Source organism: Nuphar pumila, chromosome 9 (assembly GCF_984573655.1).
Source record: "Nuphar pumila chromosome 9, dmNupPumi1.hap1.1, whole genome shotgun sequence".
In the NCBI taxonomy this organism is placed as follows: Eukaryota; Viridiplantae; Streptophyta; class Magnoliopsida; order Nymphaeales; family Nymphaeaceae; genus Nuphar; species Nuphar pumila.
Window position 1 is genome coordinate 6,929,307 of NC_143257.1, and position 23,021 is coordinate 6,952,327.

The 23,021-nt window shown below is 39.4% G+C and overlaps 2 protein-coding genes across 3 annotated transcripts in view; one reads left to right on the top strand and one right to left on the bottom strand.

Moving 5' to 3' along the window:
• The first annotated feature begins 960 nt into the window (after nucleotides 1–960).
• On the top strand, nucleotides 961–2,952 carry LOC149828340 (glucan endo-1,3-beta-glucosidase 11-like). The gene is made up of 3 exons (XM_090017527.1): nucleotides 961–1,140; nucleotides 1,251–2,368; nucleotides 2,559–2,952. The coding sequence occupies exons 1-3, from the start codon at nucleotides 1,089–1,091 to the stop codon at nucleotides 2,649–2,651; spliced, it is 1,263 nt and encodes a 420-aa protein (XP_089873653.1). The 5' UTR covers nucleotides 961–1,088; the 3' UTR covers nucleotides 2,652–2,952.
• A 3,382-nt stretch (nucleotides 2,953–6,334) lies between these two features.
• The window catches only part of LOC149828341 (protein ACCUMULATION AND REPLICATION OF CHLOROPLASTS 6, chloroplastic-like), a 64,413-nt gene continuing 47,726 nt past the window's right edge, over nucleotides 6,335–23,021 (bottom strand). For both annotated transcript variants that reach the window (XM_090017529.1, XM_090017528.1), the window contains exons 6-7: nucleotides 7,310–7,434; nucleotides 6,335–7,006 (exon numbers count right to left, since the gene is read on the bottom strand). In XM_090017529.1, coding sequence (XP_089873655.1) covers nucleotides 6,716–7,006; nucleotides 7,310–7,434 — 416 coding nt within the window. In that variant the 3' untranslated portion in view covers nucleotides 6,335–6,715. The remainder of the gene's footprint in view (nucleotides 7,007–7,309; nucleotides 7,435–23,021) is intronic.

Here is a 23,021-nt window from a genome sequence, read left to right on the forward strand (position 1 = left end):
CAGCTTAGGGCAAAACGAGGAACTTCAAAAGTCTAGGGAATCGCGGACCGGTAGGGGGTTTTCCTGGACCCTGATTGGACCGCGTCAGGCATTAAAGTTCAGACTTCAGCAAACGACTTTCTTTTTCAAAGCATAAAAGCTTTGAGCAAAGACGAAAGTAGTGAGCTAAAGCAGATGTAGTAGACGACAAAGGATCATGTGCCAGCTGGTCTTTCCTACACTATTTGATGACGGCCGTCCATCGCCAAGATGTACGTACGATGGGCCTTGAATATTTGTGCCCGGCCTTGTTTCTAAGGATGGCAGTGGACCCGAGGAAAGCGGGGCCCCGCCCCGTTTGGACCGGGGATGAAGGGTATGAAACCGGGATGAAGGCGGGGACGAAGGTTAAAATCCATCCCCGTCCGGTGATGGAGGCGGGGATGGACGTGCACTTTTCCCCACCTCGCCCCATCCCCGCCACGATCTCCGCCTCATCCCCGCCCCGACCACTTTTCCCCGCAATATCCCCGCCCTGCCCCGCCTCATCCCTGTTTGAACCGGGGATGGAGGACATGAAACTGGGATGAAGGGGGGGATGGAGGATAAAATCCATTCCCCTTAGGGGATGGAGGCAGGGGTGGAGGATAAAATCTTGAGGCGGGGCGGGGGTGGAGACCTTGTCCCCCCGCCCCACTGCCATCCCTACTTGTTTGGCCCTGATTTTTCCAAGACCCCGTTCATGTCATTGTGGGTCCAAAGCCCACTGTCTGAAAACATTGGATCCAATAAGAGGTTCTCGAATCCAATTTCGGAAAAGACGGAAGACGTCTAATTTAACAAACATCCTATAGCTACGGTACCTTCGTTAGATTTTTATACGTGAAGTTCGGGTTGAATAGGGGTATGGAGCTAAACCAATTTCGGATCTGATAATGGTCTCCGAAGCCTCTGACGCTTTTTCTTTTCTTTTCTTTTCTTTTTCTTTTTCTTTTTTCTTTTATTTTCAGGAGAGAGCTCTTCTCTCACTCTCTTCCCCTCTGCTCTCCACACCACTCCCTTGCTGAGCAAACTCCACAAAAAGCGAAAAAAAAGGGGTAAATAAAAAAATGGCATTCGATTCCCATTGTTGGCCTCTCCTCGTCCTTCTTCTCCTCTCAGGTAAGCAAATCCCGATCGTTTCTTCATTTTTAAGGCGAAATTCCGGCACTTTCTGGATGGCGATGGAATTCCGATGGTTTACGCCGTTCCCTTTCGTCCTCTGGTTGCAGGTGTCGTTTTTCCGGCGAGAGCTTCGCCGGCCGTGGGCATCAACTACGGGAAGGTAGGGAACAACCTCCCGTCGCCGGACAGAGTGGTGGGGCTGCTCCAATCCATCAATGTTACCAAGGTGAAGCTCTACGACGCCGACCCGAAGGTCCTCCGCGCCTTCCGAAACACCAGCGTCGAGTTCGTCGTCGGAATACCGAACGGCTATGTCGTGAAGATGACGGATCCGACGAAAGCGCTCGCGTGGGTCAAGACCAACATCCAAGCTTACCTGCCGGAGACCCGGATCGGTTGCGTCACCGTTGGGAACGAGGTGCTGACGGGAAACGACTCATCGTTGATCGAGAGCCTCGTGCCGGCGATGCAGAACGTCTACGACGCTCTGAAAGCGCTAGGGTTGGGGGACAAGGTGGAGGTGAGCACGGCGCACTCGCTCGCGGTCCTGGAGTCGTCGTACCCGCCGTCGAGCGGTAGTTTCCGGGGAGATCTGGCCAGAACGGTCACGCCGCTGCTGCGATTCCACGCGCAGACGGGATCGCCCTTCCTGATCAACGCCTACCCGTTCTTCGCCTACATGGGAGATCCGAAGCAGATCCCCCTCGACTACGTCCTCTTCCGGCCGAACGCCGGGATGACGGACCCGAAGTCGGGGCTCCACTACGATAACATGATGTTCGCCCAGATCGACGCCGTCTACAACGCGCTCGAGGCGGAGGGCTACCGGAATCTGACGGTGAAGGTGTCGGAGACCGGGTGGCCGTCGAAGGGGGACTCGCAGGAGACCGGCGCGACGCCGGAGAACGCCCGGACGTACAACGGGAACCTGATGAAGATCGTGGCGCAGGGGAAGGGAACGCCGAGGAGACCGAGCTCGGCACTGGAGGTGTACGTTTTCGCCCTGTTCAACGAGAACCTGAAGCCCGGACCGACATCGGAGAGGAACTACGGGCTCTTCAAGCCCGACGGGACGCCGGCGTACGCCTCCGGTCTCGACTCCGCCAGGCTCGGGCCGCCGTCAGTATCATCTCCTCCTCCGGCGCCTCCGAGTCGGCCGGCGAACGTTACCAAAACTAACGACCCGTCGTCGACGTCGTCCTTCAGTTCGGTCTCCTCGGCGACGGTAACGATTCCCGTATTCCTTCTTCTTCTTCTTTCTACTCTGCGTTCCAAGATGTAAAGAGTCGGTACCAGCAATCGACCCGAACGATTCGTTATGAGTTGGCGAGTCGGCTCCAATGCGATAATCCCTCGAGCAACGCCGAGTCATTGTTCTGATAATTTTGTTTATTTGTTTTACATATATTTTGTAGGGCTGGCGATCGAGTTCGGTGGGGTATCTCTTTCTCATGCAAGCATTGGTTGGCTCCTTCCTCGTCGGCAATCGTTTTTGTTTCTTCCCCTGAACCAGAAACAGAAGCAGATCAGGACGATGAGACTGAGTTCTCCTTCCTTTTGCAGCTTTCCTGAGGAAAGTCCGTGTTACGAGTGTGACGCACAAATCGCTAGAGAAAAAGACGTCTACTTTTTCTTTTCTTTTTTTTGTCCCTTGTCTGACTTCGGGATGCCTTTCCTTCCAAATCAGGGTGGGGATGGGATTCTACTATCTCAGGGTTTGGAAAAAAAAATCTCTGAAAATTTACCATTGTTTCCCTCTCCCGTTGTATCTTTGCTGATTTAAAAGTAATTAACAGAGTTGATTATAAATTGCAGTTTGGTAAGGTGTCATTTTTTTTCTATATAACGAACCCCTGATTAGCAAACGATGGGATCCATAGTCCTAACGGGTAAGGATGGCAGTGGAGCGGGGACAATGAGGCCCCGCACCGCCCCGCCTCGCCCTGATTGGACTGTGGATGAAGGGCATGAAACGGGGATGGAGGCAGGGATGAAGGTTAAAATCTATCCGTGCTGGGATGGAGGCGGGGATGGACTTACACTTTTCCCTGCCCCTGCCCCGCCCCATCCTCAATCCTTTAAAGAATGACTATAAACCGAGGGAAAACAATGTCTCGCCCCTGTTTGCACCGAGGATGAAGGACATGAAACGGGGGTGGAGGTTAAAATTCATCCCCATGGATGAGGGTTCAAATTTTGAAACGGGGCGGGATGGAGACCTTGTCCCTCGCTCGGGTCCACTGCCATCCCTACTAACAGGATGTTCAAGGCAATGTTGTTAAATGCGATGAGGCGAAGCTAGGCGTTGAGCCTGTTATGAAACGAGGTCTAAGCCTCTGAGGTGTTGAAGCATAAGCTTCATGATCAAAATAATAAAATATATAATATTAATAAAATAATAATTTTTTTAAATAAGAACTACTATTAATCAAAATGAAATTTGGATCAGACCCGAGTATGTAATAATTAGAACCGGATTCAATTATAAACATAACATTTAGATCTATGTCAAAGTCACATGTCATTTAAGGGGCATGCATGCGGGTACATCGACACTTCTATAACATGTACAAACACTAATTTAATATTTTAGATATTGTTTTGTTACTCTTGATAATATTTTAATAAAAATATAGGTTTATACATTAAAGCATCAGCAAAAAAGTTTATTGATTAAAATATTAAAAAAATCCGTGTCACCCTATCTCATTTTTTGAAAAAGATTGTGAACATGGAATCATGTATCAGGTCGTACTCGTATCTTTGTGACATCGATCTAGATCCAAACCGAAATCCATCAATAAAAGATGTTTCGTCTTAGGTGCTGCTTAGATGATGCTTCGAAACTTGGTTCCCCTCTTGTCGACATCTCCTCTCTCTCTCGCCTCCTTCCCCAACCCTAGACGGGTGCCTCCACGGATTTCTCCGGCGACCTCTGAGAGCGGTGGCCAGATTCTGGCATCCTCATCCCCGGTTGCTCTCCGGCATATCATTGGCCGAGATTTTTAGGCGTTTTCTAGTGAAGTATGGTTTTCTTTCTTCTTCTTCCTCCTTTTCTTCTCTATCCCTCAAAAGGTAACATGATGCGTACGCCTCAAAAGTCAAGCGTGCCTCGATGCAAGGCATGCACTTCACCCATGTGAAGTTTGTGCTTCAAGACTCAAACGCCTCACTAGAACGCCTCAGGTGTAAGCTTCAGGTACCCAATCATTTCCAATGATCGTGTCCGTCTAAAAAATAACCGGCGGGCCATGTCGCTCACGTCCTGTGTCTACGAGACATGATTTGTTTTTAAGACCAATTGTTGGTCATCTGACCGCTTGCGATGGGGATGATTGACAAGTGAATGCTGCAGAATGTTATCAGTATCGGTACACATCGTATCGGCAGAATTTCTATAGGATACAGAGCCGATTCAGTTAATTTTTAATAAGTGTAGAAAATACCAAAAAATATTTTCTTATATTATTTTTAATTTATTTTAATGGTTTTAACATGTGTCACGATTGACACGTAATAGTTTTTTAGTATTTTTGAGCCGATACAGAACCATTCGGCTGAGTATCCGTATCGGGCTGAACTGGCAACCCAACGATTCAGGTCTTATACGATACTGACAGCATTGCTGCTGACAGAGTGAGAGTGTTGAATATTGAATGATGGGCTCGTGAAGCAGTACCACCTGCTCATCACTACATGGTTCAAGTGAAAGAATTGGAAAATGGCAAAGAAACAATTTAAATAACATAGATTGTCTCATGTAATACATGTATGAGAACTGAAAATATAACATATAAGAGCTAATGTGTGAACAGCAATTTTTGTTAAATTGAATCGATACAACTTGCACCTATGATTTCTACTTCATTAGATTTTTACCTTCATTAGTAGCAAATATTTTTCATATATATATATATAGAAGGTATGAAACTATTGATCATGGGACCAACCTTTTGCTTTTACTTTAAAAAATGGACCACATTTCTGAAATTTCAGATATGGCCTCTTTTTTTATGAAAACTGCCAAACAAGGACTTGCATTTATTATTATCCTTTAACTTGTGTTAAATCATAAGTCAAATTACAATAATAACCTTCAAACTGTTTACTTGTTTCTTTGAAGTTGAATGACTTTTTCAATTTTCAAAGGACAATACAGAAAACAAAAAAAATATCACATTTTTTCAAGATGAGAGATGTTGACCTGAGGCCCCTATTTGACTGTTTTCAAGAAAGTATGGTCCCACATCTGAAATTTCAGATGAGGCCCATTTTTGGAATTAGAGGCAAAAGATTGGTCGCTAAACAGAATTTCTGTAGATTGAACCTTATTGATGTCATCTGCAATGTTTATTTAGTGAAAATGGGTTTCAAAACTTTGAATCACGTGATTGTGACATGCAAGCATGTTTTTAAAAATCATTGGCCCGCAATGTACTGAAGTTCATAACTTAAAAAATTATACTTTTATATCCAAAAAGCACAACCCAAGACTTGGTCCTTAGCAAATAAACCATACTGAATGAGGCCCAAGTCTCTTTATGAGGCTCAAGCTTCTAAGAGAAGGCATGTGCAATGAATATGGTGTTTTAAGCATCATAAATTAAGAACAATCAGTGTTTACCTCAAAACACTATTAAGCCCCTAATTAGAAAATATCATTTATTTGTATTCTTAAATAAGTGAATGAAAAAATGTAAAAAGTGATACATTTTAGGCACCCTTGCAAAACAACATTACCTAAAAACCATTCAAACGTAGAAAAAGGATATAAAAGGACAAAACTGATATTTGATAGAAGGGAAGAAATAGATCTCATTAAAAATCAATTAGAAGTTAGAACTGATAAATGAATGTCATGTATAAATTTGTGAATACATTGATTATATTAATAAAACATAAAATATATGAATACATTGATTATAGTATTATACTAATAAAACATCAAATATATGAAAAAAAAGATTATATTAATAAAACAATCAAACAAGTTGCAAAACGAGCTACTTGTGTTCAAATAGTAAATATTATAAAAATATAGTGTTTAAATGCACAATAGGGGTTATAACGTCAAAATAGTTTGCTTGCAATACATTATGAAATTACCCTTTTCATCTAGCACATTACATTTTTTTTAACATTAAAAAATATAAAAATTAAGGTTTTTGCTAGAAACAAGTAACGAAAAATTAAAATAACAAACGACTCAACTTTTTTTTCTATAAAATGAAACATTTATCTAAGGAAAATGTATGGAAAACACGTTTTCAATGTGTGTCCCATGCATTTCCGAAACATTGAATTTCAAGTTTCCGAAACGGTTTTACAAGAGATGTATGTCCTACATGTAGATGGTGTTTTTGGTAATCTTGATTTCTCCTGAATATTTTAGATGTGGACTCAGGCCGGGCTGGCCCAGTTAGCTCATGAAGGGACCGCCTGGTTGAGCTGGTGTTAGGCCCAAGTTATGGAGTAGGTCACTCTGGTATTGGACCATGTCTGGGCATGACATTGAGATATATAGAGAGAGAGAGAGGTATCTTCCAAATAAGAAACACTACACAGATACATGTTAAGATTTGAGAACAGCTCCTTCTGTTATCTTCCAGACTCCCTTGGAATAAGTCATCTCATACCTGGTGGTGTAAGTGGCAATGCGGGAATCATTGTGCTCAGGATTGGCATTGTTAGTCAAGTGAGCCGCTTCCTCAAGTGTTGCTTCCACCATAGCTCTCCTGCCATCCATGGAGATGGTGACACTGTCGATTGTTAGACCCAGAAGGGTGTAGTCCCAGTACCAACCATGCTGGGCAATTTCTGCCGCTCGATCATTCCATATCTTGAGCATCTGGCCATCCAGAACCTGTACAATGGTTGAGCTGAAATAAGGTCTCTAGCAACACAAATAGGTAACTTGGATCAACATGAAAAAATTAGCAGCACTCTTAGAGCCATTCACAAGGAAAAACTGAAATTCAAGAAAAAAATTGGTAGTGTAGAAACATAAAGCATCATTAATATATGTAAATAGAACAACACTCTTCCACTTCTAAAACACTTCCACGTAAAGCATAGACGATAACTTCTTTGGTTTTGTCTTAGTACTCATGTCTTCATTGCACCTGGAGAGTATGGAGGTGAAGAATACAGAAAGATCCAAACTCACCTCAGGCAACCTAGAAAACGCATGCTCAAGTCCAAGAGCTTGTGATTTGATGCTCTGCCACTTCCGGACAAGGCTCTCAGCTAATCTTGCATCCATTCTAGGCGCTTCCATTTCTGGAGTATCATCTACAGAATATCCAAAAGCAAAGATGTCAATGTAAAGCAAGATAAAGCTAACACAGATTAGCTCCTATATCATGGACGCAGGCACAGCTGGTGGGTACAGCATGGCCCACCTCCGAAAGCTACGGACACACCTGTGCACCAGCAGGGTTTGATCTGGTGCCTTCATCTCAGTCCCCTCACAACCACCCTGCTCGCCACGCAGATGACCCCTGCGGTGGTTTATATATATATATATATATATATATATATATATATATATATATATATATATATATATATATATATATATATAGAGAGAGAGAGAGAGAGAGAGAGAGAGGGAATCATCATGGCCCCTTTTTAGTGAGATCACTGTTAGGACCCTCCAAAAATCATAGTTTTAGGTGTTTTATGGTCGATATGAACCATTACATGTGTTTATCATTGATTATTTCTTAAGAAACAAGCTTCATTTCAAATTGATTTGATGCAAAAATGTGAATATTTTTTCATCAGATTTTAGTACAATATCAACCGGTGATTGTTTTCTCTCTTTAAAATACATATCTAAGCATAAAGATGCCTAACCAAATACATATTCTCTACTAAGTAAACAATGATAAACACCTAATATGATTTTTGGAGGGTTCTACGTAAAGGGGGTAGGCTGATATATTAGGATTTTGAAAACCTCCCCAATGACAAACCTTCCCAAACCTACCAAATGGACATTTTATTGGATTTTTGGTGTTTTTTTCAAAATTCTGAACATACAATGATCTATATGCTTGTTTTTATAGGAATCAGTTCTTGGAGCATTTGATTCCGATGCATAGATAGGGTTTTATAAATTTCGAAAATCAATGGCGTACAATTTTCATAAATTTTCGAGGCTCTAAATACCATTTTTCTATCCAAAATTCATGATCCAAGTGTCGATTTATAGTAAATCAATCATGTTGAAGACATCTGTACGGTCAGAATTTTGAAAAAACACCAAAAAATTTACATTTGGTAGGTTTGGGACCGTTTTCATTGGGGAGGTTTTCATCCATGTTTGTGTGTGTGTGTTAATCTATCAAGGTTTAACATTAAATTGATTCAACCTTATGAAAATGACTACACACTTAAAAAAATGACATTTTTTAAAATGCAATGTAACTTTTTGAGGTAAAAAAATATAACTTTGATAGCTTCATAAAGTTACTTTTTTGGAAAAGGTGTTTGACTTTTAAATTCCCACCAAGTTTAAAAAGACCTATAATGGCCAAAAAAGTAACCTTTCATTTTAAAAAATGTCATTATTTTAAAGGTGTTTTAGTTATTTTTATAAGGTTGAATCCATCTAATGTTAAACCTTAACAGTAGATTAACCCATATATATATATATAAAGAGAGAGAGAGAGGTCACCGAGAATGAAGAAAATGTATAAAAATATATCACATACAAATTATTATATGCATAAGTATGTTGTACATGTATGTGTTTTTAGCACCTAACCAAAACCAACACCTTGAAGTACCAGCATCAATGTGCGTACATACACCAGGCATTTTAAAGTTGATGTTACATAATGGATTAGCTCTTGCACAAGACAACTGTTAAAATATAGTATGCGTATGGATCTGGATCCAAATCCATACGTATTTTAACACATGCTCAATGTCATTTCATTAATGGCATTCCTGTCATTTTTCTATTATCTCAGATATTGTATATTTGCCTATTTATAAAGCTTAGGGCTGGGAGGTTGGGTTAATGTGCGCCGCCCCCAGCCATTGTGCATCTCCCTCCTCTCTCTCTCTCTCTTTTCTTTATTTTCTGCAGAGAAGGCTGAACCCCACACGGAATCTTATATGGTATCAGAGCTCCAGGTTGCGGAACCCTACCAGACATGTGTTCGGCGAGATCTGAAGATCTCTGAAGGAAAAGTTTTTGATACATCTCTTCGTCCATTCTTCTTCCTTCCTGGTAACTTCTGCTACTCGTTCATTTTTCTGATTCTTGTTCATTCCACTTCTTCACAGTACTCATTATCATCACCATCTGTCTCTCTTCATCATTAACGTCTGCAGTTTTTTTTTTACGTCTGCAGTTTTCACCTTTAACGTCCCTCTTCGACATCAACGACTGCAGTTTTCTTCTCTTTGATTGCAATCCCTTTGATTCATGTTTTCCCTCTTTGATTGCAGTCTCCTCTTTGATTGCAAACAAATCTATTGCAGTTTTTTAGTATTTTTTGATTTATTTTCTCTTTGATTCCTCTTTGATTACAGAAGTTTCCTTTTCTATTACTGTTTAATGTTTTCTGTGTAACGCCTATAGGCAGGTTATAACAGTCTACAATCTCGATCCTAAAAAAAAAAGGCAAAACAGTTTACGTCTATTAGTAGCACAGGTCCATCCCTTATTGAAGTTCTATTGATTGATTAAGTGATCTTCAATTTTCTTTTTCTTTCTCTTCATTCGTCTTGTTCGTTTATTCGTTGTCCCATTGATATGGATTACTCTTCGTCATCTACCTTGTCCTCCGGTCCCTCTGCGAATTTCTTGAGTCATCTTGTTACAGAAAAACTTACTCACTCTAATTTTTTGACCTGGAAGAGACAAATACTTCCTTTTATACAGAGTCAGGATCTCGATGAACATCTGGATGGTTTGGTTCCTATACCACCACGGTTTATTTTGCAGGAAACCAACAATGAGAAGGGTGACACAATTACTATTTCCTTTAAGAATCTAGAGTATACAACCTGAAGGAAGCGAGATCAGTCTTTGGTTGCTTATATTACGTCAACACTATCTCAAGAAGTGTTGGTTACTCTTTCAGATGATTGTACTGCGGCGGATCTGTGGAGTAAGTTGTCTCAGACATACTTTCAGATATTAGAAGCTCGAGTTATGTACTTAAAAAATGAGTTTCAAAGTTTGAAGAAAGGCTCCATGTCAGTCATGGAATACATAGGCCGCTTGAAGAGTATTACTGACCAATTGGCGGTTATTGGAAGTGCTATTTCAGATAAAGATAAAGTTCAACAACTCCTCAATGGATTGGGCCCTGATTTTGACATGTTCACCACAGCTTTGTCATGCCTTACTCACTTGCATACTTTTGACGATCTTCAAGCGAAACTTCTCCAGCATGAGATGATTATGAAACAAAGAGCAGAAGGAAATGAATCAGTTCGTTCTCATTCAGTTTTGGCCATGGACACTTCTATCGGTTTTGGACGAGGAAATGGAGGGCATCAAGGAGACAGAGGCCGCGGACATTTTGAGCAGGGAGGTTGTGGTATCTTGCCTACACCTAATATTTCTAGTGTTTTTAATATAGGGAATCAGAGGAGAGTGCCCACGTGTTTCTTATGTAACAAAAGAGGACATGTGAAAGCTGATTGTTGGTTTAATCTATAAAATAGAGGAAAAATAAACAAAATTGAAAATAAGTCAACTGCTACTGTGGACACGAAAGTGTCATCTACAGATATGCAACAACTTTTGTTATCAGCATTGTCACAGATGACGATCAAGCAAAATGAACAAGGCGAGTGGTATGTTGATTCCGGTGTTGCCACTCATGTTACGGGTAATGCCGGTAAGTTATCTCACTTATTGCCTTATTCTGAAAAAGGCAGTATAGTTACGGGAGATGGAACTTATCACTCCATTAGTCATACTGGCAGTGCACATATCCCTATGTCAGAGTCCTCACTTCACTTGTCCATTGTTCTCCTTGCTCCTAATACTAAAAAGAACATTGTTTCTGTAGCTAAACTTTTTAAGATATGAATTCTTCCGTCGAATTTACTCTCTCTTCTGTTTATGTTAATGATCTACGAACGAAGGAGACGTTCGCTAAGGGAGAGCGACAAGGAAACATGTACGTCTTCATGGAGATTCCTTCAATGTCTTCACCTTCAGCCCCAATCCTCCAGTTGAAGTCGTCCAAGCATTCTTCAGTGTCTTCACCTTCAGAGTCTTTGTTTTTCCCTTCGTTGGAAGTTTTTAATTCATCTCATTGTAATAAGTTAGATATTTGGCACAGTCGTTTGGGCCATTGTAGTCGGGGCTTCGTTGAAAGTCTTGTATCTGATGGACTTCTTCCAGAGTCTAGTTTATGTTCCTTTTTAGATAATAATAAATGTTCCTCATGCGAACTCTGCAAAAGTCATGTTCTTCTGTTTCATATTATTAATAAAAGGGCTTCAAAGCCATTTGAGATTATTTGTTCCGATGTTTGGGGACCCACACCTATTCCTTCTCTTTCTGGTAGTCGTTACTATGTTATCTTTATTGATTCTTATTCCCGTTATACTTGGATATATTTCTTGAAACATAAGCATGAAGTTTTTCAACTATTTCGGGATTTCCATTCGATGGTCAAAACAAAGTTTTCCTGTGATATTGTGTATTTACAATGTGATGGTGGGGGAGAGTATTCATCAAACGAGTTTATTGCCTTTCTTCGGGATAAAGGAATAAGTCGACAGGTTTCTTGCCCTCATACCCCTTAACAAAATGGGGTTGCGGAAAGAAAACATAGGCATATTGTCGTGAGTGCGATTGTTAAAATGTAAACTGTAATGTATATATATATATATATATATATATATATTATTTAATATTATTATATTTTCTTTTATTATTTTATTTTTCTATTTTTCTTTATTTTCTTTTTTAGCATCTAGTTCAATAGAAACTAGATATTTGATCCAGTCAAGTTCCTGTTGGAACTTGACTGTGCAAATAGCTGTTGGACTGTAGTCCAACAGCTATAATAAATGTTGTTGGACTATAGTCCAACAGCTATAATAATAAATGATGTTGGACTGTAGTCCAACAGCTATATTAAGAGACGTTGGAATCCAACGTCTCTTTTGGAGAGCTCAAAATGAGCTCTCCTCTCTCTTCCACTTTTTTGTATATATAGGGGTGAACCCCTTCAATGTAAAGTACCATGCTTCTTAAGCATTTTGTTCATGAATAAAGTATTATTTATTTTTCAAGTGTTCTTCCTTTTATACCCTTTCAAGGGTCATGCTTGTAGTGTCTCCAATAGACACTTGTTTGTGAGTTATTTGTGCATTTGTTGAAGACCACCATTTCATTACATGGTATCAAAGCTACGAAATCCTTAGATCTTGAAGTGCTTCCGCCTCGATTTCCGTGCCACATTTACAAAAGGTGTTTCATCACCTTGTTCTTGGCTCAAGAAGATTTGTTTGAAGAAAGGCGAACTTGTGCTACTAAAAATTTTGGTTTTGTATCCTCTCTTATTCTTTTGTCTACTCTTTTTCTTTTCTTTTTATTTTTCTCTCTCTCTCCTCCTATTTATTCCTCTCTTACCCTTGTAAAAGATGGATGACAATGATAAGATCACCATCATTCCTATGAAGCTAAATGATACTAACTATGTAATGTGGGCTTCGATTATGAAGCACCACATTTGGGGGAAAGGTTTATGGGGTATAGTGGATGGTTCCGATTTGGAACCTAAACTATCTCTTACCAAGAAAGAGGGTGATAAAGAGGTTCCTCTAGCGGAAGAAGAGAAGAGTAAGGCGCTAGCCACTTATGAAAAGAAATGGAAAGAATGGAGGATAGGGCATGCAAAAATTATGTCATGGCTCATCAATAGCATAGACATTAAAAAATGCTCTAGTCTAGCTAAGTTTGAGCATGCCGATAAGGCTTGGGAATACCTCAAAAACATGTATTCCCTTAAAGATATTGCACATGTATGCAATTTACAAGATAAAGTTCGGACAATGACTCAAAAAGATAAAACTATTCGAGAATATTATAATGAGTTGTCCGAACTTTGGGAAGAGTTAGCTCTTCTTGAGCCCAAATGGCATTGTGCCGAAGACATCGAGCTTCGCCAAAAGCAACTCGATATGGAACATTTCTATCAATTTGTGAATGGTCTAAGGCCGGAGTTTGAATCCACCAAATCGGCCCTTTTACATCGTGGAAAATTCCTTCTATTGTTGATACTATAGAAGAGCTCACTATGGAGGAAAATAGACTTAGAAAAAGTACTCCAAAAGTTGATGATGACTCCGTTTTAGCTGTATCTAGACCGGGGAATCATACTCGTACTTACAAGCCGCCTCATTTTGGAAGGCAAAACGGCGACTTTGATAAAAGAAAAGTTATTTGTCATCATTATCGTGAACCGGGGCACTATAGGCCTCAATGTCCAAAGTTAAAAAGAAGAGAAGAAAAAAGAGTTGCATCTGTTGAATCTGAGCAAAAGATCAAGATGCACCTGTGTCTATGGCTCAACTGATGGAAATCCTTCAACCTCTTCTCAAAGGGGTATCCTCCTCAACCGAAGCCTCAACTGGAGCGGCAATTGCATCTTTCTCCGGTCCAGGTAACTTTCCTTGGCTTTTAGATTCTGGTGCTTCTTTTCATATGACCCCAAATGTTAATAGTCTATCCGAATGTCTTAAAAATAACTCAAGTGTGTCAAAGGTTTTTACAGCCGATGGCACATCTCTTGAAGTAAAAGGAATAGGATGTTTTGAAAATCTTCAAAAATCCAAAAGATTTTTTATCCCAGAAGTTAGATATATCCCTAAACTTAATTATGGATGTTACATGATAGCAATGTGCCCGTTAGTCTCAGGACAAAAGTTTTTCACACATCTGTTCATGTCATAAATCGTCTTCCTATGGCACTTCTGGATCAAAACTCTCCATATTATACTTTATTTGGGCAACATCCCTCTTATGATGATTTGCGTGTTTTTTGTTGTGTATGTTATGTACATATTGATTCATCTCTGCGAAATAAGTTTCAGGACAAGGTCGTTAAGTGCAGATTTGTTGGGTATGCAGATGAATACAAAGGCTATCGATGCTATGATCCTACTACAAAACGTATTAGGACCTCTAAGAATGTTGTTTTTGATGAACAAAATTTTCAGGTAAATGACTCTGAAACGTTGCCATCTCGAGAAGTAGAGGTATATGATCCATGGATGAGCGCAGATCTTTTTGCTAATACAGGAGAAACATGTCAGGCGAATTGTACTTCCTTTGGCTTGAGTAGGGGGTAGGATGACTCACAGATGCGTGTTGAACTATCTCCAGTAAAACCACCCCCAGTAGAATGCTTCTCTAGACAGATATACACTAGACGGGACAAAAATATAAAGTAGAGGAATGTGGAAAGCATCGCTAATGATCCGACTCAAAGGCTATCACGCATTAGGCATCCTATTCAACGATGGGTGAGTTATGAGACCTTTTCTCATGATTTCCAGTTGTTTATGTCTCAGCTCACAAAACAGGATGAACCCACTTGTTTTAATCAAGCTCTTCAATCTCGTCATTGGACTGAAGCTATGAATGAATAAATGGAAGCACTTCATGAGTGCCAGACTTGGAAAATAGTACATCGACCAGAAGGAAAGAATGTAGTTGGCTCAAAATGGGTTTATAAAACAAAGTATAAGCCTGAAGGAAGTATTGACAAATATAAAGCGCGACTTGTTGCTCGGGGATTCACACAACAATATGGTGAAGATTATGATGAAACTTTTAGTCCGGTAGTCAAAATGGGTACAATTCGTGTCATCATATCCCTAGTAGTCGACCGAGGATGGAGGCTTAGCCAGATGGATGTTAAAAATGCATTCTTGCATGGAACTTTAAAGGAAGAAGTGTATATGGAGCAACCTCCTGGTTATGCCGAAAAGGATCCTACTGCCTGGGTGTGCAAACTAAGAAAATCTTTGTATGGGTTGAAACAGGCGTCCCGTTCTTGGTTTGAAAGTTTCTCTATGCAAATTCAAAGCTATGGTTTTCGAAGATGCTCTCTGGACCACTCGCTCTTTATTTACCAAAAGATAGACATCATTATACTTCTTATATATGTTGATGACATTGTGATCACTGGGAGCTCAGATAATCATGTGCAAGACGTGAAGCGGTTTTTAATGAAAACTTTCAAGATGAAAGATTTAGGGGAGTTGAGGTACTTCCTTGGTGTGGAAGTTGACAGGCAACAAGACACATTGACACTCATGCAACAAAAATACACTCTTGATCTTCTTGAAAGAGCCGGGATGACGAATTGCAAATCAGTCATCACTCTGAGTGTATTACATAAAAGGCTGAGCTCTGAAGATGGCCATCTTTGTGTCAACCCAACAACGTATAGAAGCCTTGTGGGGATGCTGCAGTATTTGACCTTTACCAGACCTGATATAGTTTATGCTGTTAATCAGGTATCACAGTTTATGCATGCTCCAACGAAAGGTCATATGGAAGCTGTGAAGCGCATTCTACGATATTTAAAAGGAACTATAGGAGATGGACTTGTTTATCGCAAGAACGATAACCTACATAGAGGCATGAACTCATCACTTATACAAACGCAGATTGGGCAGGGGATCCAGATGAGAGACGATCTGTCTCTGGATATTGTGTATATATTGGACACAATTTAGTGTCCTGGAGCAACAGAAACAAAAGGCAGTGGCACAGTCGAGTACAGAGGCTGAATACAGGTCGATGGCTGCAGACACGGCAGAGGCTACATGGATTAGACACTTATTGTAACGACCCGATCCGGGGCCTCTCGAGCCCAGGTTCGTGGACGTTACAAGTGGTATCAGAGCCAGGTTTAAGCATTACACTTGAACTTTATAGATTCCTAAGCATGCAAAACAGTGTCTATTCTCAATAATAGAACTAGCATACTTGAAGCATTGGAATCACATTAAAGAATGCCTAAACTAGCTAGCATGTGTTTTAATTAACTAAGGAGGAATTTGCAAATGTTTACTTACCTGAAACGCTTAAATTTCCAATTGCAACCCTTGATCTGAAAACAACGAATACCTCGTATCATCAAAATCACCAAAACACCCTTAAACTTAATTGTCAAACTCCGACTCCATTTTGTTCATAAATCCCCTACTAATAGATTCTACCCAAGCAGTAGAATCCATGGATTCAAGAATCACATAGATCTGACTTCGGGCACTTAGCTATGCCTTGTATATTTTGTAAGCATATCAAGGGCAAAATGGTCTTTCTGCTCTTTCAATGACCTCTATGTCATCTTTACTTCATGTTACATCCACACTCATAATAACATTTGACCACTCAGGTCCTCAACTCAACTATGATTTGGATCATGGATTCGGTATTCTTGATCCAAACCTGCTTGAAAAGGGTTTGTCTGGATCTAAATCAGGTCGTCTAATCGCATCCCTTTGAGTTTTGGGTCCAAACTGAGATCCAAACCCGAATCCAATTTGTAATGGAAAAATCGAGTCTTCGCTACTTCGATTTTTCCATCACACTCGATAAATCAATCGCACACGCATCCGGTTTGTCTCGGTCTAGACTTAGTCGGTCTGACCCATATTGGGTCCACCTTCGGTCTAGGCCGAAACGGTCCACCATTACAAACCCGACTCGGTCTGCTCACTACTTCAGATCCGACTCGGTCCGTTATAGACTAATACGGTTTGTCACAACGCACATATCCACACATCATTTTTTTTCTGCAATAGTTCCGACAACATCATTGTTGTCGAACTGTTGCAACCTCTGTCGATGGTCGGTGTCTGTGATGATGAGGGCAGCGGCCAGACCTCCTGCCACCTTGCAGCAGGCGGTTCTCCCTTTCCCATTTTCATCATCGGTGGTGACAGCAGCAGAGGGAAAATCCCTCGATTATCTCCTTCTTCTATTGAAATGCAGGGACAGGGTTCTCCCTGTCCCTGTTTTGCTGCAACTCGCCGGCAACTGTGAGGTTGCCGGCGACTCCCGTGTTTAGACAACGAACGAGAGCAACAACATAGGGGAAACCCCTCTGTCGTTCTCTTCTATCGCAAGGCAGGGACAGGGTTCTCCCTGTCCCTATCTTGTTGCAACTCACTGGCAACTGTGAGGTTGCCGGTGACTTCCCCCCTGCATTCAGACAACTCACGAGAGAGAGACTTACCTGACGGCGACCGGCGATTGCTGCAACACTTCCTCCTGATTTCCCCCTACTCGCTCCCTCTCTGCTCCTCTGGTGATCGAATGAGGAAATGAGAGGAGGCCCCCCCATGGCTTTTATAGCCATGGGGGTTGCTCGGTTACCCCCTCCCACCTTCTGAATTAAATGGGGGCAGCCCGCTTCCTCTCCCACGATCAGATTCGTGGGAGAGGAAGGGGCATCGCCCCCTTCTCCTTCCGTAACCCCCCCACGATGGGGGGAGCGTTACACTTATTGAGTGATATTGGGGAGACAATTATTCGATCATTTCTTCCATGTGACAATCAAAGCGCAATAAAAATTACATGTAATCCTATTCAACATAGCAGAACGAAGCACATTGAGATTGATCAACATTTTATACGGCAGAAAGTCGAGATGAAGGAGATAGAACTACGTCATGTTCGAACAGAAGATCAAGTGGCAGACTTGTTTACCAAGGGGTTAACAGGACATCAATTTTGGCTATTGAAGAGCAAGTTGTACATGCTCCAAGACCATGTACAACTTGAGGGAGGGTGTTAAAATATAGTATGCGTATGGATCTGGATCCAGATCCATACGTATTTTAACACATGCTCAATGTCATTTCATTAATGGCATTCCTGTCATTTTTCCGTTATCTTAGCTATTGTATATTTGCCTATTTATAAAGCTTAGGGCTGGGAGGTTGGGTTAATGTGCGCCGCCCCCAGCCATTGTGCATCTCCCTCCTCTCTCTCTCTCTCTCTTTTCTTTATTTTCTACAGTGAAGGCTGAACCCCACACAGAATCTTATAACAACATGGAAAAATACATTTTGAAATGAAAAATCATTTTGGGATGGTTATTTATATCAATATTGTAAGTATCGTTATCATTACTATGGAAAAAAGTGATAAGATTGTTAAGATTAATTGACCGTTTGAGGTTTTAAGCTTAAGTTTTCTTAAAAGTAGGTTATTTGATATTTCGTATATAAGGAGGGACTTGTATGTAAATTTTAATTTTGGCTTCCCTCTATTTAACTTAGAGGAGATTAGCCCTAATGTTATATTAACGAGTTTTCTCCTCTCTCAGCCGACTTCTTTCTATATCTCTCTCTCTCCGCCTCGGTTCCTGTGCAACTCATTGAAGTTTCCACAAAGATATACACTCATATCGTGATACGAGTATGTATCATATGTATCATACGATATAGTCTTGTATCGTGTTGTATCGTACGATACATGGTGTATTATACAATACACCTTCAACGCTCTTTGAAAATGGTTGAAACTTGTTTCTTGTTTTTTGGGTTTTAAAGATACAACAGTCAACTTCTTCATTTGTGTAGAGGCCATTAGAAGGGTATTCACGCACCCCAGGAGTCAGGAGAGTGATTTGGAGGCCAATCCATGTGCAAAGGAGAGGGATTTTGAGTTTTGCTCAAAAATGCATTTCTACCATTTTTCCAAGAAAGTCGGTTAAGGTAAAAAATCTCTATTATGCATAAAATTACAAAACTACCTTTCAAAAATTCCCGCCTCAAGGGTGTGCCTCCGAACCCTCACGTTAAGAGCAAGGGGGTGTTGCCTGTAAGGAAATATGTGGAAGCATGAAAAACACAAACCACTCGAAGGCTTTACAATATTGCAAACATATAAGTGCACATGCACAAGTCCTCTATGGGACAATATAAAGATTAATAATAAATGAGAGACACTCAAGAAGTAAAAAATACACTCTTCTTAATGATAAAGAGCTTCCAAAAGAAGCTTAGAGTACAAGGGGGAACACCCAAGGAGTACTCTTTATGATCGTTGGGATCATATTTACAAAAAGGAAAAGGAAAAAATAAAGAAAAAGAAAAGAACAAAAATACCTGTTTTAATAAATAGTTTATTACATGAGTGAAATGACTAAAATGCCTTTGTGGGGCATTGTTAGAAAATGAGTTGGAATACATTGGGTTCAATAATGAACCCATACTTATGCACGTGAAGTGCAAATATACCCATTAAAGGGAAACAACACAAGCACATAATGTGTTAACCCATAAAACCCATAAAAAGGGAAAAATATGACATAAAGTCATAAGTTGCATATCATTGAAGAAATAATGGACAAGGGGTAAAAACCCCATTACAATGGAGCATAAGCTCCCTCAAGGATAAGAAAATACAAAGGGGGAGACCCCTATTTATAACACAAGAAAGGAGCCACTTAGGGGGCTCCCAAAGGAGTCGTTGGGAGCCCCCAACGGTCACATTTGTGACCGTTGGGGGCTCCCCAACGACTCTTTGGGGAGCCACCCTAGGTTGCGCAAACCACGAAAAAGGAAAAAAAATAAAATAAAAAATAAAATAAAAGATAAAATTACAAACATATTCCAAATGGAATATGCGTAAAACTGGAAATGTCTAAACTACCCCTATGCCTATAAATAGAGAAATATATATTTTATATATATAATTAGGATAATACATATGTATATATACCATATATGAATATGTATTATACTTTATATATATAAAATATATATAATATTACAAATGTTGAATGATACATTTTAACACCCCCCCTCAAGCTTTGTGTGGGGGAACGAAAAGGTTGAAGACGGCAAGAAGAAGAATCTCAAAGCTTCAAGAGCCTTCAGAACGAATGCCATTGTAAATATCTTCCTCCAATGTCTTTATCGATGAACACCTTCTATCCAAGGGACTTCCTTTTCTTTTATCTTCAAGATCCTGAGAAAAGAAACCAACAAAGAACAAGTAAAAAATATCTTTGCACTTTACTTAAAAAGGAACATTCCTAACAAGGTGCAAAATTTATGTATAATATGATAATTACTTTAGCATGAAACGAAAAATTTAGAAAACCAAAGTTTCTAAATCATACATTATGTTAAAACAAAAAAATGAGCGGAAGCACATTATGCAAAAATAAATTGCAAGAATGCATAATGCATTCATAAGGTCTAACATTGGACAAATATAACCCCATAATGAGGAATAACAAAAAGATCCACGAAGGGATACCACAAGAAGCCTACGAAGAGGCATAAAATACATATGCTTTATTGAATGAGGGCCCAAAAAGGCCATAAAGAGCATATACTTATCATGAAATGAATTAATACTCAAAGAACTCATTAATGAACATGCTTCAAATATGTAATGAAGTGACAAGCAAGAGAAACAAAGTCTCCAAGCATACTTTAGGCAAAATAAACCCAAGAGTTCACAAGGTTTTAAAATCATTTATGAAAGACATACTTAATACACATTTTGCATATAAGGGTGGAAAAAACCATAAGCACTTAATATATAGATTAAATGCTAAGAAACCAACATGACATGCATATCAAAAATATGATTTGCTTGAAAAACACAAGTCATGAATGAAATTTTGCAAATTTCAACAATAGTTTATCCATTACAAACATCTTCCTCATTAGTCCTCCAAAACCCATAAATCAAGTGTATAAGCTACTAGATCAAGAATATAAAGCCATTAAAGGCCAAAGACACACACAAAGGTGTGTAAAAGAACCTCTTGTCTACATATAATAATACTTGAAATAAGTGCATCTACGACAGGAACAAGAGAATACATGCCAACATGGACTAAAAAGTATCTCTTGTCTACGTAAAAAATACACTTAAAACCAAGTATGTTCAGCTACTAGAACAAGAGTAATAAGTCAACCATGGGCTTAACACATAATACATCTCTTGTCTACATATGATAGCACTTGAGATGAGTGAAATAAGCCAACTATGGGCATACATCTTAAGCGACTAGAACAAGGACACAAACGCCAACATAGGCTAAAAATCACACACCATGGTGTGAATCAACGTGCCTTGTCTACATATAAAAACACTCAAGACAAGTGTGTTCAGCTACTAGACCAAGAGAGCAAAAGCCAACAAAGGGCTAAAAACACACGAAGGTGTAATAAAATTCTTATCTACATATGATGACACTTAGATAATGAGCATAAAAGGAAAAGTCTTTTGAGGCAATAAACTTGTAATGAAAATAATACCTCGAATAAAACAATACTCCTTTTAAAATGAATTCTCATAACAATAACATGCATGTAAAAAATATCTTCAACAAGATACTATAATCGATAAAATAAAATTCTTGAGAACAAATGTGTGAACATACACACACCAAGAACACTTAGAATACTTGTGCAAAATCACAAGAACACATGTGCACAACGAGCACCACATACGGAATCACAAATGTGCAAATGCACTCATAAGATTCATAAACAAATAAAAGGTTGGGCTATAATCCCAAAACATCTTGATTTTAAAAGTACCTTAAAACATTTAAGGTTTCAAATACCATATGTCCATCACATTTACTTAGAAGCATCCATAATATCAATGGCACAAGAACAAACTAGTGACACACTCATATATCAAATCATTCTAGAGTCCCAAGGTGCCCATAACTCACCTCAACCACCATCTATAATATGGTAAGTGGACAATCTAAAAAGACATAACAACGAGTGTCACACTCATAATTAGAGATCATATATCAAATCATTTTAGAGTCCCAAGGTGCCCATAACTCACCTCAACCACCATCTATAATATGGCAATTTGGACAATCTAAAATGATATAACACGAGGTGCACATAACTCACCTCAACAAACATCTCTAATAAAACAATAATAAGGTCAAAACAATGATGCATTAAATAACATGTGATGGACAAACATAAATGCCACAAGAAGGGCAATAAACACATAAGGAATCATTTTCCAAATAAAAAAATTTTACAAAGAGGACCGATTAACAAATTGAATCAAAGGTCCAATATAATCCATCAAAACAATTTTGCATAACCACAAATTATGCTTAATCTTCAAAAGAAGTCTTGTACACCAAAAAGGCTTATTATGCAACAAACATAACATGAAATATTAAGCAACATCATGTGTACGAACCGATTTTGAACAAACAAGCCTTAACTATGAAAGATATAAGGTGCAATTAAGCGGTGAAGTTGGTGAAGTTCGAAAATAACAAACTTAGGCCAATATAGGCATTCATAAAGATGGTGAAGTTCAAAAAACTTATGAAATCTACTATTGCAACTTAAAAATGATACTCATAAACAATCATGAGATCTACATAAAAGAGTATATACTCACAAGAAGATTATAAGGACCGAAAGGCTCCTTAAGGAGAGCTTAAACACAAATAAAACTCCCAACGAAGGGGAAAACTCCATTAAAGTGGAAGAAATCCCAACAAAATAGATTCATTAACAAAACCTTATGATAAAATAAGATTGTACTATGGCATAAATAAAAATTAAACATTTATTGAGGGAAAAATTAAAAAACTCTTAGTTTTATCAAAAAACATGACTTAATAGATTCTTACCTACTCCTAATGAAATAAGTACGCAATAAACATTAGGGAAGACCATAACTTTTATAATGAAAATATGCCGAAAAGCAAGGAGTGCATTAAGCACTTACAACATTCACTAATGAACAAACAAAAGGGCAAACACCCAAACCCACAAGAGACAATACAACATAAAAATATAAATATCTCTAATTGAAAAGAGAGAGAGCTCTCTAAATGTTGAAAACATCCTTA